Source organism: Pongo abelii, chromosome 10, assembly GCF_028885655.2.
Source record: "Pongo abelii isolate AG06213 chromosome 10, NHGRI_mPonAbe1-v2.0_pri, whole genome shotgun sequence".
NCBI lineage: Eukaryota > Metazoa > Chordata > Mammalia > Primates > Hominidae > Pongo > Pongo abelii.
The window spans coordinates 106,404,417-106,424,944 of record NC_071995.2 but is presented as its reverse complement, the minus strand read 5'-3'; the positions used below and the strand labels follow the sequence as shown (position 1 = coordinate 106,424,944).

General features: G+C 39.9%; 2 protein-coding genes and 1 pseudogene across 4 annotated transcripts in view; 1 reads left to right on the top strand and 2 right to left on the bottom strand.

Moving 5' to 3' along the window:
- PRDM4 (PR/SET domain 4) overlaps nucleotides 1–20,528 on the top strand; it is a 60,220-nt gene that overhangs the window by 29,653 nt on the left and 10,039 nt on the right. For 2 of the 3 annotated variants that reach the window (XM_054526509.2, XM_054526510.2), the window contains exon 12: nucleotides 14,918–15,015. In XM_054526509.2, coding sequence (XP_054382484.2) covers nucleotides 14,918–15,015 — 98 coding nt within the window. Of the gene's footprint in view, nucleotides 1–14,917; nucleotides 15,036–20,528 lie in introns of all 3 variants that reach the window. The other variant, XM_054526511.2, reaches the window with a different exon arrangement.
- Nucleotides 10,981–12,107, bottom strand: LOC100440614 (large ribosomal subunit protein uL22-like; annotated as a pseudogene).
- The window catches only part of PWP1 (PWP1 homolog, endonuclein), a 28,262-nt gene continuing 26,837 nt past the window's right edge, over nucleotides 19,104–20,528 (bottom strand). The window contains exon 16 of the mRNA XM_024256697.2: nucleotides 19,104–19,465. Within this exon, the coding sequence (XP_024112465.1) occupies nucleotides 19,356–19,465 (110 nt within the window). The 3' untranslated portion in view covers nucleotides 19,104–19,355. The remainder of the gene's footprint in view (nucleotides 19,466–20,528) is intronic.

Sequence of the window (20,528 nt, the reverse complement as noted above, 5' to 3'; positions counted from 1 at the left end):
GTATGCTCGGCATTTCGTTCTCAAAAAGGTGAGTTGCTCATAATCCTGGCATTTTTGTTGTGCTTAGATTCTCAGAGGGCAAAGAGGTAACAGGAACTAGAGTCTTCGTCAGCCTTTTCACGCTTGACCTGTGTCCCCACTTTCTAGTAAACACTCCTTTACCTGTGTCCCAAGAAGCATAAACATGCCAGAGGCTGTCAGCACCTCATCAAGTATGTAAACTTGATGATCTGATCACCAAACTTGGAGGCACACACTAAGGAACGACATATCTCCATATACACAAGTGATTATGGTCTGTTATGTTGAACACACCGCCCCCTGCCAACACCACCAGATTCATATGGTGAAGTCCTAACCTCCATTAATCTCAAAATGTGACTGTAGTTGGAGATATGGTTTTTAAAGAAGGAATTAAGTTAAAATGAAGTCCTTAGGTTAGGACCTAACCCAATATGACTGGTGTTCTTAGAAAAAGAAAATTTGGACAAAGCCTTATACAGAGGGAAGATGATGTGAAAACAGGGAGAAGACATCTCCAAGCCCAAGGAAAGGGGCCTGGAACAGGTCCTTCCCTCACAGCCCTCCAAACAGTCCTGCCATTGCTTTGATCTCAGACTTCCAGCCTCCAGAACTGGGAGACAATACATTTCTGTTTAGTCTACCCAGTCCATGGCAATTTGTTGTGGCAGCCCTGGCAAACTAAACAGTCTAACCAGATATACGTTCTTGATAATGATTGCTTAAAGGGGAGCAGCTTCCAGTATAGTGACTTCAGTTTAACCCCAGCTTTACAAATTAGCATGAGCAATATAAAGGCAGGCACCATTTCTAGTGGTGTATATTGCCACCAGCAAATTTCCCTACTACTGAAAGGGATGAAACCACTCCTTAACAGCTTTTTTGCTCCTTAGCTTTTCTTGCATATGCACATTGAGGATCATTAGGCACTCAGGCCTGTGTAGTCCTCAGACAATGAGAGTGTTCTTTTCAAAAACCATTTATTAAGTGCCGGTACACTTTAAGGCATTGTAGGGGGAACAGAAAAATAACTAGGGCTCTGCTCCTGCCTTTGGATACAGGTGATCTGCCCGCCTCCACTTTCCAAAGTGCTGGGATTACAGGCATGCGCCACCGTGCCTGGCCCAGGCTACAAGTCTTTAAAGGAAATCATATAAACTCTAAACTATACCATTTAGACAATGCATATTTATATCCACAAGTTAGGGAGCACATGGACAGCATGCTTTGTTCTTTGTGTTTTCTGCCCCCTGCACCTGCCTCCTCACCCTGCAGCACATCTTATGCTGCTACATACTTGCTGAGGCTCAGGCTGGGCATGGGCTTTGGGGTTGGGCAAGCATCAAGATCAGTTTAGGGCCAGATTTGGGAAAGAAAAATCACCTAAGGTGAAAGTCACTTACTTTGGGAAGTTTTACTTCTTGAATGATGTGTTAATTGGTCAATAGACACAACTTCTGGCCCCTCTTAGCTAGCACTGCCTGGGCCCTTGTGACAAATTTGCTTGCAAATATGCTTTCTAGTGGTAGTAGTACATTTTAGTTTATAGTTTTACTTCTCATAGGGCATTATAAAAGTAGGCTTTACCCTCAATTGTCTAGATGTTGAAAATGAAATTCAGAAAAATTACACTTTTAACACCTGTAATCCCAGCACTTTGGGAAGCAGGTGGATCACTTGAAGTCAGGAGTTCCAGACCACCTTGGCCAACATGGTGAAACCCCATCTCTACTAAAAATACAAAAATTAGCTGGGCATGGTGGTGGGTGCCTGTAAATTCCAGCTACTCAGGAGGCTGAGGCAGGAGAATCACTTGAAACCAGCAGGCGGAGGTTGCAGTGAGCCGAGATTGTGACACTGCACTCCAGCCTGGGCAACACAGCGAGGCTCTATCTCAAAAAAAAAAAAAAAAAAATACAGTTTGTTGCATTTCATATTCAGTGATTTGCTGCCTGGGAGCACTTTTTAAAAATGCCTATATTTCTCTTCCAGGGCTCTCTTCTATGTTAATCTACATGAAACATTATTTAGACGCTGCTGTTGTTCTGACACACCTCATTTCAGGATGCATCACACTGCTGCTTACACTTAGTTGCATATTTGCACTGGGGTTGTGAAATCTGTTTTTTATAAGCAAAGAACACCTTTGTGGGTCATTGCTCTTAGTTGATTAGAGCCAACTACCACTCAGTTATGACAAGTGAATTATTCAAAAGCATGTGAGATGACATAATATTCTGTTAAGGGACTTATTCAAGATGCCTGACCCAGATGTGCTATAGCAAAAAGAAAGGGAGCCAGGCTACTTTGCATCTAAAATTCCCACCGTGCCAGTGTGCGAATAGTATGTTTCATAGCAAGAGAAAAGCAGGATGGTCTATTCATCCAGCATATGTTTGTTTTCTTTGGGAAAGGAACATGTTAGACTTTAAGGGCTGGAGAGGTGTGTATTTAAGGAAAAGCAATGGCTTGTGACCAGGAAATTCGATTTTAAGCTGAGAAGTAACCATTCAAAAGAAGAGAAGAGAACTCAAGTTACTTACTTAAGTTTATTATATGTTAAGTGCTTTAACTTCGCAATAACAACCTTGTAGGGTAGATTTTAATATCTTTGTTTTACCGAGGCCACAGAATGTCCTAGAAGTTAATGCAGTTACTAAAGTGTGAGATTGGAAAGTAAGGCCTCCTAGCTCTGCATTCGATGCTTTTTCTACTGTATTCTGTGGAATAGAGTTATTGGTATGATTACAGAAAAGTCATCTAGCTTGGATGGCTCAGTACTCTCATTGTGGTGGTTGATAATAATCAAGTTTTTTAAATTGATAAATAAGACTTGAGAAATGCCCTGAGACTATGAATGTATGGTTGCTTGCTGTGAATGCTGGGAAAAGACATTCTGAATATATCAAGTGGTAAGGCATCCCAGTTAGCTAGATTTTTGTAACACAAAGCAAAATCCTGTTACTTCATACGAAATCTAATGAGGAGCTGGGTGCGGTGGCTCACACCTGTAATCCCAGGACTTTTGGAGGCTGAGGCGGGTGGATTTCTTGAGGCTGGGATTTCAAGATCAGCCTGGCCAACATGGTGAAACCCCATCTTTACTAAAAACACAAAAATTAGCCAGGTGTGGTGGCGCATGCCTGTAATCCAGCTAGTCAGGAGGCTGAGGCAGGAGAATCGCTCAAGCCCAGGAAGTGGAGGCTGCAGTGAGCCGAGATCACTCCACTGCACTCCAGTCTGGGCAATGGAACGAGACTGTCTGAAAAAGAAAAAAAAAATCTAATGAGGTAGACAACTAAACAAGTAATTACAAAATTTTAAAAGGAGTAAAGACAAATTACATGGTAACACAGCAGGGGTATCTTACGCAGGCTGCCGAGATGAGGGGAGTCTTCTCAAAGGAAATGACATTTTTGTTTATTATACTTTAAGTTCTAGGGTACATGTGCACAACGTGCAAGTTTGTTACATATATATAAATGTGCCATGTTGGTGTGCTGCACCCATTAACTCGTCATTTACATTAGGTATATCTCCTAATGCTATCCCTCCCTCCTCCCCCCAGCCCACAACAGGCCCCGGTGTGTGATGTTCCCCTTCCTGTGTCCAAGTGTTCTCATTGTTCACTTCCCACCTGTGAGTGAGGACATGTGGTGTTTGATTTTCTGTCCTTGCGATAGTTTGCTGAGAATGATGGTTTCCAGCTTCATCCATGTCCCTCCAAAGGACATGAACTCATCCTTATTATGGCTGCGTAGTATTCCATGGTGTATATGTGCCACATTGTCTTAATCCAGTCTATCATTGATGGACATTTGGGTTGGTTCCAAGTCTTTGCTATTGTGAATAGTGCCACAATAAACATACGTGTGCATGTGTCTTTATAGCAGCATGATTTATAATCCTTTGGGTATATACCCAGTAAGGGGATGGCTGGGTCAAATGGTATTTCTAGTTCTAGATCCTTGAGGAATTGCCACACTGTCTTCCGCAATGGTTGAACTAGTTTACAGTGCCACCAACAGTGTTAAAAGTGTTCCTATTTCTCCACATCCTCTCCAGCACCTGTTGTTTCCTGAGGTTTTAATGATCGCCATTCTAACTGGTGTGAGATGGTATCTCATTGTGGTTTTGATTTGCATTTCTCTGATGGCCAGTGATGATGAGCATTTTTTCATGTGTCTGTTGCTGCATAAATGTCTTCTTTTGAGAAGTATCTGCTCATATCCTTTGCCCACTTTTTGATGGGGTTGTTTGTGTTTTTCTTGTAAATTTGTTTGAGTTCTTTGAAGATTCTGGATATTAGCCCTTTGTCAGATGAGTAGATTGCAAAAATTTTTTCCCATTCTGTAGGTTGCCTGTTCACTCTGATGGTAGTTTCTTTTGCTGTGCAGAAGCTCTTTAGTTTAATTAGATCCCATTTGTCAATTTTGGCTTTTGTTGCCATTGCTTTTGGTGTTTTAGACATGAAGTCTTTGCCCATGCCTATATCCTGAATGGTATTGCCTAGGTTTTCTTCTAGGATTTTTATGGTTTTAGGTCTAACACTTAAGTCTTTAATCCATCTTGAATTAATTTTTGTATAAGGTGTAAGGAAGGGATCCAGTTTCAGTTTTCTACATATGGCTAGCCAGTTTTCCCAGCATCATTTATTAAATAGGGAATCCTTTCCCCATTTCTTGTTTTTGTCAGGTTTGTCAAAGATCAGATGGTTGTAGATGTGTGGTATTATTTCTGAGGGCTCTGTTCTCTTCCATTGGTCTATATCTCTGTTTTGGTACCAGTACCTTGCTATTTTGGTTACTGTAGCCTTGTAGTATAGTTTGAAGTCAGGTAGCGTGATGCCTCCAGCTTTGTTCTTTTGGCTTAGGATTGACTTGGCAATGCGGGCTCTTTTTTGGTTCCATATGAACTTTAAAGTAGTTTTTTCTAATTCTGTGAAGAAAGTCATTGGTAGCTTGATGGGGATGGCATTGAATCTATAAATTACCTTGGGCAGTATGGCCATTTTGACGATATTGATTCTTCCTACCCATGAGCATGGAATGTTCTTCCATTTGTTTGTGTCCTCTTTTATTTCATTGAGCAGTGGTTTGTAGTTCTCCTTGAAGAGTTCCTTCACGTCCCTTGTAAGTTGGATTCCTAGGTATTTTATTCTGTTTGAAGCAATTGTGAATGGGAGTTCACTGATGATTTGGCTGTCTGTCTGTTATTGGTGTATAAGAATGCTTGTGATTTTTGCACATTGTTTTGTATCCTGAGACTTTGCTGAAGTTGCTTATCAGCTTAAGGAGATTTTGGGCTGAGACAGTGGGGTTTTCTAGGTATACAATCATGTCATCTGCAAACAGGGACAATTTGACTTCCTCTTTTCCTAACTGAATACCCTTTATTTCTTTCTCCTGCCTGATTGCCCTGGCCAGAACTTCCAACACTGTGTTGAATAGGAGTGGTGAGAGAGGGCATCCCTGTCTTGTGCCAGTTTTCAAAGGGAATGCTTCCAGTTTTTGCCCATTCAGTATGATGTTGGCTGTGGGTTTGTCATAAATAGCTCTTATTATTTTGAGATACGTCCCATCAATACCTAATTTATTGAGAGTTTTTAGCATGAAGAGCTGTTGAATTTTGTCAAAGGCCTTTTCTGCATCTATTGAGATAATCATGTGGTTTTTGTGTTTGGTTCTGTTTATATGATGGATTACATTTATTGATTTGTGTATGTTGAACCAGCCTTGCATCCCAGGGATGAAGCCCACTTGATCATGGTGGATAAGCTTTTTGATGTGCTGCTGGATTCGGTTTGCGAGTATTTTATTGAGGATTTTTGCATCGATGTTCATCAGGGATATTGGTCTAAAATTCTCTTTTTTTGTTGTGTTTCTGCCAGGCTTTGGTGTCAGGATGATGCTGGCCTCATAAAATGAGTTAGGGAGGATTCCCTCTTTTTCTATTGATTGGAGTAGTTTCAGAAGGAATGGTACCAGCTCCTCCTTGTACCTCTGGTAGAATTCGGCTGTGAATCCATCTGGTCCTGGTCTTTTTTTGGTTGGTAAGCTATTAATTATTGCCTCAATTTCAGAGCCTGTTATTGGTCTATTCGGAGATTAAACTTCTTCCTGGTTTAGTCTTGGGAGGGTGTATGTGTCCAGGAATTTATCCATTTCTTCTAGATTTTCTAGTTTATTTGCATAGAGGTGTTTATAGTATTCCCTGATGGTAGTTTGTATTTCTGTGGGATCGGTGGTGATATCCCCTTTATCATTTTTTATTGCATCTATTTGATTCTTCTCTCTTTTTTTCTTTATTAGTCTTGCTAGCAGTCTATCAATTTTGTAGATCTTTTCAAAAAAAACCAGCTCCTGGATTCATTGATTTTTTTGAAGGGTTTTTTGTGTCTCTCTCTCCTTCAGTTCTGCTCTGATCTTAGTTATTTCTTGCCTTCTGCTAGCTTTTGAATGTGTTTGCTCTTGCTTCTCTAGTTCTTTTAATTGTGATGTTACGGTGTCAGTTTTAGATCTTTCCTGCTTTCTCTTGTGGGCATTTAGTGCTATAAATTTCCCTCTACACACTGCTTTGAATGTGTCCCAGAGATTCTGGTATGTTGTGTCTTTGTTCTCGCTGGTTTCAAAGAACATCTTTATTTCTGCCTTCATTTTGTTATGTACCCAGTAGTCATTCAGGAGCAGGTTGTTCAGTTTCCATGTAGTTGAGTGGTTTTGAGTGAGTTTCTTAATCCTGAGTTCTAGTTTGATAGCACTGTGGTCTGAGAGACAGTTTGTTATAATTTCTGTTCTTCTACATTTGCTGAGGAGTGCTTTACTTCCAACTATGTGGTCAATTTTAGAATAAGTGGGATTTGGTGCTGAGAAGAATGTATATTCTGTTGACTTGGGGAGGAGAGTTCTGTAGATGTCTATTAGGTCTGCTTGGTGCAGAGCTGAGTTCAATTCCTGGATATCCTTGTTAACTTTCTGTCTCGTTGATCTGTCTAATGTTGACAATGGGGTATTAGAGTCGCCCATTATTATTGTGTGGGAGTCTAAGTCTCTTTGTAGGTCTCTAAGGACTTGCTTTATGAATCTGGGTGCTCCGGTATTGGGTGCATATATATTTATGATAGTTAGCTCTTCTTGTTCAATTGATCCCTTTACCATTATATAATGGCCTTCTTTGTCTCTTTTGATCTTTGTTGGTTTAAAGTCTGTTTTATCAGAGACTAGGTTTGCAACCCCTGCCTTTTTTTGTTTTCCATTTGCTTGGTAGATCTTCCTCCATCCCTTTATTTTGAGCCTATGTGTATCTCTGCACATGAGATGGGTCTCCTGAATACAGCACACTGATGGGTCTTGACTCTTTATCCAATTTGCCAGTCTGTGTCTTTTAATTGGAGCATTTAGCCCATTTACATTGAAGGTTAATATTGTTATGTGTGAATTTGATCCTGTCATTATGATGTTAGCTGGTTATTTTGCTCGTTAGTTGATGCAGTTTCTTCCTAGCATTAATGGTCTTTACAATTTGGCATACTTTTGCAGTGGCTGGTACTGGTTGTTCCTTTCCATGATGTTCAGTGCTTCCTTCAGGAGCTCTTGTAGGGCAGGCCTGGTGGTGACAAAATCTCTCAGCATTTGCTTGTCTGTAAAGGATTTTATTTCTCCTTCCCTTATGAAGCTTAGTTTGGCTGGATATGAAATTCTGGGTTGAAAATTCTTTTCTTTAAGAATGCTGAATATTGGCCCCTACTCTCTTCTGGTTTATAGAGTTTCTGCCGAGAGTTCCGCTGTTAGTCTGATGGGCTTCCCTTTGTGGGTAACCCGACCTTTCTCTCTGGCTGCCCTTAACATTTTTTCCTTCATTTCAACTTTGGTGAATCTGACAGTTATGTGTCTTGGAGTTGCTCTTCTTGAGGAGTATCTTTGTGGCATTCTCTGTATTTCCTGAATTTGAATGTTGGCCTGCCTTGCTACGTTGGGGAAGTTCTCCTGGATAATATCCCGCAGAGTGTTTTCCAACTTGGTTCCATTCTCCTTGTCACTTTCAGGTACACCAATCAGACGTAGATTTGTTCTTTTCACATAGTCCCATATTTCTTGGAGGCCTTTTTACTACTCTTTTTTCTGTAAACTTCTCTTCTTGCTACATTTCATTCATTTGATCTTCAATCACTGATACCCTTTCTTCCAGTTGATCGAATCGGCTACTGAAGCCTGTGCATTCATCACATAGTTCTCGTGCCATGATTTTCAGCTCCATCAGGTCATTTAAGGACTTCTCTACACTGGTTATTCTAGTTAGCCATTTGTCTAATCTTTTTTCAAGGTTTTTAGCTTCTTTGCGATGGGTTCGAACTTCGTCCTTTAGCTAGGAGAAGTTTGATCGTCTGAAGCCTTCTCTCAACTCATCAAAGTCATTCTCCGTCCAGCTTTTTTCCGTTGCTGGCAAGGAGTTGCGTTCCTTTGGAGGGGGAGAGGTGTTCTGACTTTTAGAATTTTCAGCTTTTCTGCTCTGTTTTTTCCCCATCTTTGTGGTTTTATCTACCTTTGGTCTTTGATGATGGTGACATACAGATGGGGTTTTGATGTGGATGTCCTTTCGGTTTGTTAGTTTTCCTTCTAACAGTCAGGACCCTCAGCTGCAGGTCTGTTGGAGTTTGCTGGAGGTCCACTCCAGACCCCGTTTGCCTGGGTATCAGCAGCGGAGGCTGCAGAACAGTGAATATTGCTGAACAACAAATGTTGCTGCCTGATCATTCCTCTGGAAGTTTCGTCTCAGAGGGGTACCCAGCTGTGTGAGGTGTCAGTCTGTCCCTACTGGGAGGTGCCTCCCAGTTAGGCTACTCGGGGGTCAGGGACCCACTTGAGGAGGCAGTCTGTCCGTTCTCAGATCTCAAACTCTGTGCTGGGAGAACCACCACTCTCTTCAAAGCTCAATTGGAAATGCAAAAATCACCCATCTTCTGCGTCACTCACGCTGGGAGCTGTAGACTGGAGCTGTTCCTATTCGGCCATCTTGGAACCCCCCTACTCAGGAAATGACATTTAAACTGAACTTTAAAGGATGAATACAAGTTAGCCAGAGAAAAAGGAGTAAACTTTTCTGTATAAAAGGAAAAGCATGATAATTTGAATGTTAAAAGTTTATCAGAAATGTCACAGCCTGGCAACAGAGTGAGACTCCGTCTCAAAAAAAAGAAAAAGGCAAATTTAAAAAAATAAATTTTTAAAAAACCAGTGAACTGGCTGGATGCGGTTGCTCATGCCTATAATCCCAGCACTTTGGGAGGCTGAGGCTGAGGTGGGTGGATCACGAGGTCAAGAGATCAAGACGATCCTGGCCAACATGGTGAAACCCTGTCTCTACTATAATACAAAAATTAGCTGGGCATGGTGGTACACATCTGTAGTCCCAGCTACTCAGGCGGCTGAGGCAGGAGAATCGCTTGAACCCAGGAGGCAGAGGTTGCAGTGAGCCGAGATCGCACCACTGCACTCCATCCTGGCAATAGAACGAGACTCTGTCTCAAAAAAAGACAAACAAAAAGACAAAAAAAACCCAAAACCACCAGTGAACAATCCATGAAGTGGTAAACTATTAGACATATATAGTTCCATTAAAGAGACATGACAATGTTGTCCTCTCCACAACTGTATTCCACATTGTACCAAAGATCCTAGTCAAGGAAATAAGACAGATAAACTGTCCCTTTTTGCAGACAATTATCAAGAAAATTAACGGAAAAACTGTAAGAACTGAGAGTTTAACAAGGTGCCCAGTACAAAGAGAGCATACACATTTTCATAGCTCTTCTATATGTTAGCAATAACAAACTGCAAAATATGAGAAAAGTGTCCTATCCGCCTTAGTATTAAAATAATAAAAACCTAGGAATAAATCCAACAACTAGCAAAGTCTATATGAAAAGAGAATAAACTTCATTTGAAAGATGTAAGAGAATGGGTGCTGTGGTTCATACCTGTAATCCCAACACTTTGGGAAACTGAGGCAGGAGAATTGCTTGAGGAATTCGAGACCAGTCTGTTTAACATAGTAAGACCTTGTCTCAACAAAAACTTTAAACATTAGCTGGGTGTGGTGGTGCGCACCTGTAGTCCTGCTACTCTGGAGGCTGAGGTGAAGGATTGCATGAGCCAGGAATTTAAGGCTGCAGCGAGCTATGATTGCACCACTGTACTTCAGCCTGGGCTCCAGAGTTGAGATCCTGTCTCTTTGGGAGGCCGAGGCTGGCAGATTGCCTGAGGTCGGGAGTTTGAGACCACTCTGGCCAACATGGTGAAACCCCGTCTCTACTAAAAATACAAAAAAAATTAGCTGTGCGTGGTGTCATGCGCCTGTAATCCTAGCTACTCGGGAGGCTGAGGCAGGGGAATTGCTTGAACCAAGGAGGTGTGGAGGTTGCAGTGAGCCAAGATCACTCTACTGCACTCCATGCTGGGTGACAGAGCGAGACTCCATCTCAAAAAAAAAAAAAAAAAAAAAAGATGTAAAAGAACAATAAGTGGAAAGGTGACCCATGAACCTAAATGGAAAGATTCCATAGTATACAATTATTAAATTATTCTTTTATAACTATAAATTCAATAACATGCCATTCAATATCTTAAAGGGATTTTTACGGAGCTTGACAAGTTCAAGTTCATTTGAAAAAAAAAGCATAAAAGAATAGCCAGGAATTTTCTGGGGAATGATGAACTATGAGGGGAACTTGTCCTATTGGGAACCAAAATACTAAGGCTATAGTAATTAAAATAATTGTTAGACATACCAAATGCATGCGGGGCTTAAAACCTAGATGACGGGTTGATAGGTGCAGTAAACCACCATGGCACATGTTTACCTATGTAACAAACCTGCACATTCGGCACATGTATCCCAGAACTTAAAGTAAAATAAAAAATAATAATTGTTATTGGCATAGGAAATAACTCACTAGTAAAGAATGGAAAGTTCAGAATAAGGTATATAGATATAAATATATTGTATATAATATAAAGTTGGCATTTCAACCAGTAGAGAAAGAATGGACTATTCAATTAACAGTATTGGAACAATTTGCTATCCGTTTGGTAAAACATTATATTTTTACCTCAGACTACACACAAGTAAATTCCAGATGAATTTAAAGAGATAAATGTAAAAAATTCACCAATTATTTTTTAAATGCTGGGGTGGGGAAGGCTTTCCTAAACAAGACCTAAATTTATGACCAAAATTAAGACCCCAGTGATATACTGGAGAAAAACATGACTAACAAGCAGAATAGAAAAAAACACCTACAGATTAATTTTTAAAAGCACAAAACAGCAAAAGATATAAACAGGCAAGCCATCAAAGAAAAAAGAAATACAATAGACAATAGAACATGAAAACATACTCCACCTCATGAGTAATAAGAAAGTGCAATTGTATTGTTTTTGGCCATAAAGCCGCAAAGATTTAGAAGTCCTAACCTAGGTTTAAGGGAAAGGAAACACTTTAAAAAAAAAAAAAAAAAACTTTTAATTACTTTTCTTTTTCGCTAAATTTATTCCCATACCATAAGTTTTTGTTTCTTCACTTTCTTCTGGGATATCTTTTGCTTCCAGGAAGCCTCCTTTTCTGGTTTTGGATTTGTTCCTTTTCAGTGAGAATCATCTCAAAGAGCTCATGTATGGGTTAATCTGACCATGAGCTCTAGTAAGTACTGTGGTGCATCTTAGGTGCTTTGTTCACTTGGATATACTCAGTGACCAGAGAATCTACATCTAAGCCGTTAAGCTCAGCATTCCTCTCTGTATTTTTAAGCATGTGCAGCAAAAGTTCAGCACTGTTTTTGGGACCACCAACCCTGTGTCCAGCCCCACTACTTGGCAGGGGCACACCTACCAAGTCCACCACTGTAACCTCGGAATGGTACACACTGCTTCTGTAAAGTGACATCTTTCAGATACTTGGTGGCTTTTCATATATGCATACCCTTGATGGCCTGGGCAGTTTCACGAGTGTTCTTAGTGAACATGAAGATTTGAACCTCTTGATTTGCATGATTTTGTGGGGTTTCCTGGGTCAAGTGACTAGAGAACCATTTTCACAGATCACCCCAGGCCGCTTAGGGGAAGAGAGGAAATTTTTTAGTTGGAAGTATTAATTGGCAAAAACTCTTTTCAAAGGTAATTTGGCAATGTCCAAACAAATTTAGGAATTATATACCCTTTGATTCAGTAATTTCACTTTTAGAAATCTTATAGAAATACTCATACATATGTAAAAAAAATTATGTACAGGATCCTAGTCCTTTCTTATGGATATGTGGTGAGGATAGAAAAATACACCAATATTTTTAAGTGGAAAAAATCTATGTTTTCCAGAGAGGAAATGTTGGAGAAATTATGGCACACCCATACTAAGCAATACAATGCTGTCATTAAAAAGGATGAGGTAAAACCATATGTACTAACACAGGAATATCTCCAAGACATATTGTTAAAAAGCCTGTTGTCTGATCATTTATTATCTATCCCTAGCTATATATTAACGTGAATTATACAAGGGGCATGCTGTAGATGTCAATCCCCTTTATCATGCTTTCCTTAACTGTAGAGTCTGGAAAGCAAAAAACTGTTTTCCAGATCCCTTCAGAGCTGAGATTCCAAGCAAAACTAAAATTCCTCTAATTAGACGCACTCATGTGAGACTTAGATTCAGAACTGAATTACGCAGGGAGAGAAGCAGGGCCTGAGATATCTACTGTGCAGGCTTGGATATTACTAGTGTGGTGTGGTTTTAGAGCTGGTGGTGATGGTGGATGGAGGCTTTCTGATGTGGTAGGTGGCTTCTTGACCATAGAAGCAGCAGATGCACCTTGTGAGTTCATGTCTGTGGTATGGGATTAGAAGTCATTCCTAGAACTCAGCTTAGACTCCATTTTGTCAGCCTTTTCAGTGAGTGATTCCATGAGTGATCTATATTGCTCAATAAATTCTTTTTTGCTTAAACTAGCTAGAGGAGTTGTCTGAAAATAGTATAGACAACAGATCCTTAAGGAAATGACATCTTGAACTACTTATCTGACCTGGCTGGTTTCAAGGCAGTGAGGATCCAGTTACTGTTAGAGGAGGGGAGACAGAATTGTACCTGGCATGCATGGCTGGGACATGGGTTAGATTATCACCCATAATCACCTGCAATTAAGTGTATCCATATCAATAAACACAGTTTAAACTGTTTCTCTTTCCCTGGTCTAGAATCCTCAGAATCTTGCTGACACATATTCCTTAAGATTTTGCCAATACATTAGGAAATTCTTGCAATTCTGTTAATATGTAAACTTTCTTTTCCAAGGTTTGACTTCGGAATTATAAAGAATTTGTGTTTCACATTGTCATAGGTCAGAAGCAATAAGAGGTGGTAGGAGTGGTAAATGAAGAGAATGGGGACTATTTTAGAAGATAACTACCTGAGGTGTGGTCATTACAAGATATTCAAGAAAATCAGAACCATTCTCATTAGATAGGGGAGGAGCTACTTCTGTTGGCAGATCTTTGGGTTTTGGGTACTTGGTCATTGTAATGTTCTCAGATATCACCATTCTACTTTTTGGGTTTGCATTCTTTCTTCCAAAATAATCTAATTGTTATTTAAGAAACCTGCTGAAGCAGTGAATTCAACTTATCTTGTATATCAGTAACCTGCAGGATCAGACTCTTTTCTGGTTTTTCACTGTGTAACTCTATGGCTACAGAGAGAAGAAATTATTTCAGGGCAGTCATGGAGCCAAACTCTGTTTCTTTGATCTAGCTAAACATGTCTGCAAATGAATAAGCATGCTTCAATATTCAAATTTTCTATTTCTTCTAGTATCAGTTTTCATAAGTTATGTTTTTCTAGGAATTTGTCTATTTAATATACATTTTCAAATTTAATCACAAAAAATTGTTCATATCTTCTTACCGTTTAGTGTCTATAGGGTTTGTAGTGATGTCCTCCTTTTCACGTCTGATGTTAATAATTTGTATTATGTTCACAATTGCTATAGGTTTATCAACTTTCTTAGTATTGTAAATAATCCATTTTTTCTTTGATTATTTTCTATATTGTATTTGTTGTCTATGACATTAATTTCTACTCTGTTATTTCCTTCTGTCCACATTTTTGGGTTTAAATTGCTGGTCTTTTTCTAACTTTTCTTTTTGGGGGGGCGGGGACAGGGTCTCACTGTTACCCAGGCTGGAATGCGGCATGATCTTGGCTCACTGCAACCTCTGCCTCCTGGGTTAAAGCAATTCTTCTGCCTCAGCCTCCCGAGTAGCTGGGATTACAGGCACATGCTACCACGCCCAGCTCATTTTTGTATTTTTGGTAGAGATGGGGTTTCACTATGTTGGCCAGGCTGGTCTCGAACTCCTGACCTCAGGTGATTGACTCACCTCGGCCTCCCAAAGTGCTGGGATTACAAGCATGAGCCATTGTGCCCGGCCTCCTTGCTTCTTTTGAATTAATCAAGTATTATTTGCTTTCTCCCCTTTTGGCTTTTTTCCATACTCTTTTAGTAGTTCACCTAGAGATTACAACATGCATCCTTGATTTATTAGAGTGTAATAGTGATACTTTTATCCCTTCCAAAACAATGCTGAGATCTCAGAATACCTTAACTCTATTTGTCTCCTTCTAGCCTTTTGTCAGGCATTTTAATCTTCCAGACATTTTAAGCCCCATACAACATTATTATTACTGTTTTCTGTGGTAATATTCACTTAAATTTACCCATGTTGATCATTATTCCTTCTTGCATGTCTGTATTCCCACTGGGATCATTTTCAGTCTGCCTAAGTTTAGCGTAACTTTATTATTATTATTATTATTATTGTTTGAGACAGGGTCTTACTCTGTTGCCCAGGCTGGAGTGCAATGGTGTGATCTTGGCTCACTGCAACCTCCACTTCCCATGCTCAAGCAGTCCTCCCACCTCAGCTTCTGAAGTAGCTGGGACTACAGGTGAGCGCCACCACAACCAGGTAATTTTTATATTTTTTATAGAGACTTTTTATAGAAATTGGGCTTTGCCCAGGCTGGTCTTGAACTCCCAGGCTCAAACAATCTGCTTACTTTGGCCCTCCAAAATTCTGAAATTAAAGGTGTGAGCCATCATGCTCAGCCAGTGTCTTCATCTTTTTAAAGAAAGTATTTTACTTACCATAAAATTCACCCATTTTAAGTGTACAATCCATTGGTTTTTCGGATATTCAAAATAGTGCAACCATCACCACAATCCTATTTTAAATCACTTCCACCACCCAAAAAGATCCTTTTTGCTTATTTGCAGTCCTACTCTATTCTCACTCCCAATCCCAGGAAATGATTAAGGTACTGTATGTATGGATTTGCCTTTTCCTCTGAAAACTTCATGTAAATGGAATTATATATGGCCTCATGTCCACCTTCTCTCATTTAGCATGTCTTAAAGGTTCATCTGTGTTGCAATATGTATTAGTTCATTCCCTTTTATCACAGAACAGAAATCCATTTTATGGCTATCCCACATTTTGTTTATTCATTCACCCACTGATGAACATTTGGACTGTTTCCACTTTGAGGCTGTTAAGAATGACACTACTGCTGAACATCTGCATATAAGTCTCTGTAAGGACATGTTTTGTCTGTCCTGGATATATACTAAGGAGTAAGTAGTTTCAGGTTCATAAACTTGTGTTTAACTTTGGCCATAATCTTTTTGGATATTGCTCTCCCTCATCCTAGTCTGATTCCAATTACACATGTTAGACTTTTGTACCATGCCTGATGCATCTTATACATTTTTATATATACGTTTAACTCTATTTTAGTGTGGATATTTGCCATTGACCTACCCTCACATTAACTAATCCTTCAACTCTGTGTTAGTCTCATATATAAAATTCTCTTAAGTTGTAGAATTCTCATTTAATTCTTTATAGATTCTAATTCCTTGATGATATATTCAATCTTGTTTTTTCTTACATTTACCAATCCTGCCTATTTCAAAGTTCATGTCCAACATAATTCCAATGTGTGAATTTATTACAGGTCTATTTTTCTCATGGTGCTATTTCTTAGTATGCTTAGAAATTTTTGCTGGAATGCTAGAGATTGTATATGAAAATCTATAGAAGCTGTGGATGAAATTATCCTCTTCCAGGGAGGATTCACCCTGTCCTCTGTCAAACTAGAGCAGGGACACCTCAATCCAGTCAAAAACTGAGCTTACTCAAGGCTGGGCTTCAGATTCCTGAAGTTATTAGCTCTACTGGTTTATCTCAACTTTTGGGGTATAGCCTTTGAGGGGTCACAATGACAGAGCTTGGAGTGTTTTTAGAGACCTTCCTTTTTGAAATCAAGTTCAATTTTTGTTTTTGCTCTGCTGCTTTTCTCAGTTTTCTTACCTTGTACAATGAAAAATTGGTAAATGCCTAAGAAAATCAGCATCATCACATGGGGTTAATTCTCTGCACATCCCTTCTCCCAGGATCTTTGCCCTCAAGTCCTGGCTGCCTTAGAAGCACTTCAGTGCCTTCAAATAGACGTTGCATGCCTCCTGTTCAGCTCTTGTTTAAGCTGTACTGTCACATCTAGAAATGGAAGTATGAAACAAGTTGTTTTTGAAACAAAATCTGGCTATTTGTTCTGACAGGATGTTTTAAAAGTACTTACTTTGAAAAGACCTCCCTTGGCTGGGCACGGTGGCTCATGCCTGTAATCCCAGCACTCTGGGAGGCGAGGCAGGCAATCACCTGAGGTCAGGAGTTTGAGACTGGCCTGGCCAACATGGTGAAGCCCCATCTCCACTAAAAATACAAAAATTAGCTGGGCACGGTGGCACATGCCTGTAATCCCAGCTACCCAGGAGGCTGAGGCAGGAGAATCGTTCGAACCCGGGAGGCAGAGGTTGCAGTAAGCCGAGACCATGCCATTGCACTCCAGCCTGGGCAACTCAACACTCAGTCTAAAAAAACAAACAAAAACAAAAAACAAACAAAAACCTCCTCCACCTAAAAGAGTATGTAAGAGTATAGCATACATTTCATATACCACCTTTACTGAAAAGAGCTTCATAAGATGTAGTTTGGGTTGTCCTGAAAAATTGAAAATTCTACCTGTATAATGCTCATAGAATATAGTGTCATAGAAGTTGATATTTCTACTTTATAAACAATTGGTTTTGCAGAATCTGAATTCCCAGATATAATTAGCTGGCACCTGCCTACATCTGGGTAATTATTTTTTGAGACGGAGTTTCGCTCCTGTTGCCCAGGCTGGAGTGCAATGGCATGGTCTTGGCTCACTGCAATCTCCGCCTCCCAGGTTCAACTGATCCTCCTGCCTCAGTCTCCCAAGTAGCTGGGATTAACAGGCACCCACCACCACGCCCAGCTAATTTTTGTATTTTTAGTAGAGACGGGGTTTTACCATGTTGGCCAGACTGGTCTTGGACTCCTGACCTCGGGTGACCCACCCACCTTGGCCTCCTAAAGTGCTGGGATTACAGGCGTGAGCCACCACGCCCAGCCATCTGGGTAAAATTGTTTAAAAGTTTGTATCGGGTTTTCACTTTGACAAATATGTTTGGCTCCATGGCATTTCCATGTGCTATGTAATGAAAACACCAGTCACCAACAAACTACCAGTGGTGAAAATGTTACCTGTTGTTCCCCCACTTTCTATGCTAGATAGGCATTCTAAGTCACACATCTTTGGGCTCAAATCTACCCACACTTAGGTGCAAAATGTGCCCACCGTGGGAAGTGATGTGGAACCCTTTCCTCAGTCAGTATGACACAATCGAGCCTCCTTTTACATTTATAATCTGGGCTTGGATTTTAATCCCCATGTTACCCAGTTCCCACAGCTTGACTACCCCTATTGCCTGTCTACTCAGATGTCTTACCCACTGCCTGCACTGGCTTTTAGCAGTAACTGCAGGTCCCGGCCAGCACTCTTCTGGTCCCAGGTGCTCAGATCTGCTCTAACCAACTACTTCAGAGGCACATTCTTTTGGCTCAGAAAACACCCCATGCTTAGCATTCATCGCACTAGCACTTTCAAGTTGGAAACAGAGGTGTCAACCTCATTTACCATTTGAAAATTTTGGTATTTATTAAATACAAATTATTATTTTAGGCAGACCTATATGACTACATAAAGCAGTGGAAGTTATTTTTTATACGTAACTGGGTCTTTTCCTGAGAACGGAAAGTCCTGGGAAGATGCCTATTTTAGAGTTATTCTTTATAGAAGAAAACATCAAATTTCAGAGAGAATTAACCGAGTTTAAATCTATTAGAGGTCTCCCTCTGTTACTAATTTTTAGTGATCTGGGCCTTACTTTAATACCTAAAAGCCAAATCAAAACAAACAGAATATTCTGTCCTTTAATCTCTTTAATTCACACATCTGTCCTTTGTATAAAAAGGTGTTTTGGTGAACCCACGGTGCTATACCAATGACATTCCACAGTATTAACACTAGAATGACTGAAGTCACATTCATGAAATATACAGGAAATATCAATGGTTCATGAACTGATTATTCTTCTGGCAAGTTAGGGTTGGGGTCTCATTATCAAACTAATTTTTAATGCCTACTAAAACTCATACTTAATAGGAAGACAATCTGTAATTAAAACTGTCCCTTGTTAGGTGGAGAGCAACGACTTATTCACACTAAATCTCCCATCCTTGTATAGCACTAGGCACAGAATGGCATTCAGTGTTTTGAGAATGAATGAATGGTCTGCCTCTTGTCTTTGATAACAGTGAATATCATGCTAGGAAAACAGGGGCATGTAACTTTTACTTATCAAACTACAAGTTGCATTGAGAATACTCAATCATGAGCATTAATTTGAGAACAGTTAGGAATGAAAGTGGAGTCTCCGGGGCACTTGCCTCTGTTCGTGGCCTCCTGTGCAATCTTAGCCAAATAACAACCTTTCCAGGCCTAGGTTTACCCATCTTTTAATATTACAGGATTTTACGCTTTAAAAATTCTATAAATTACTACCTATTTACAAACCTAGATTAACTGTGACAGATGGTATGTTTAAGGAATTACTTTTTAAAAATCCTTTTTATTACTCTTTTTTAAGAAATGCAACAAAAGCCTTACAAACAATCCATCTGAAGAGCAAGCACAAAGACTGGCTGTTTGTGGTGCCACCGCAGTTGCAGAAAGGAATGTCAGGCAGTCAGAAATGAATTGTGTTTCAGTCACTCTGTATGGTTGCTGCCACGCATGGAACATTTTTAGGCCAACTTTTTAAAATTCCCAGTTAAGGTAAGCAGGAAATTAGATGATCTTCATTAAGACTCCATGGGTGTATCTGAGCTCCTGCTGCCAAAAGGGCCACTAATAGATGAATTTCTTGCACTCCCGAGAACAAGCCTCTCTCGTCTTCCAAATGCTTCATTTACTAAAATACAAATTAACAGGTAAGAAACTAACAGATCAGGAAATTAAGTCAGAATATAAAAAGTAAAAAGACACTAAAATGCAGAATTGAGCAATGAGGTTCTCTGTTCTGGGGCAGAAATTTTATGAAAATATACTTAGTACTTTATAAATGGTAAAGTGAGTAACCAACTCAGAAGTCCAAGTTAATGTTCTGAATGAAGTGAATTATTTTTTTTAAATGGTCCAATTTATTTTTGTACTTTACTTTCTTTGCCATATCTTGGATTTATCTGATCTGCCTTGGTAACAGATGTCCCATTCCTTATAAGTGACTCTCTCCTGGCCTTATTCTACTTCTGATTGCTTCCTATTTTTTCTTTCACTTTTCTGTGATCATAACTGGCACAGAACTTTTCAGACTTAGGACTCACACACATCAGAATAACCCAGAGAAAAATCTCAGGATCCTTGTTTTGCATGGGAGGAAAGATGCAGGAATCATATAGTGGGGAGATATATATATTATCTCTGTGTTTATAGAACGCACCAGACTATCTCAAAGTAATAAATAAGCAGCCAGGATCCCCTGAAGGGAGAGGAGTGGCCCCTTCCGGAAAGTTGGATTTTGTAGAATTTTATAGTTGAGCAAACGGTGGATTTATTCACACTGGTAACTGTGGGGGAGAGGGCTGTTTGTTGAGACCATGCTATATTTCTTTCCAGCTTTCCCCAAAGATCTTTCAATTTTAAGATATGGCTGTTTGTTGAGACCATGCTATATTTCTTTCCAGCTTTCCCCAAAGATCTTTCAATTTTAAGATATGTATTTGTTAAATTGTTGGGAGCAAGCCCCCCAAAATCTGGTCATAAACTGGCCCCAAGACTGGCCATAAACAAAATCTCTTCAGCACTGTAACATGTTCATAATGGCCCTAACGCCCAAGCTGGAAGGTTGTGGGTTTATGGGAACGAGGGCAAGGAACACTTGGCCCGCAGAAGGTGGAAAACCGCTTAAAGGCATTCTTAAGCCACAAACAATAGCATGAGTGGTCTGTGTCTTAAGGGCATGTTCCTGCTACAGT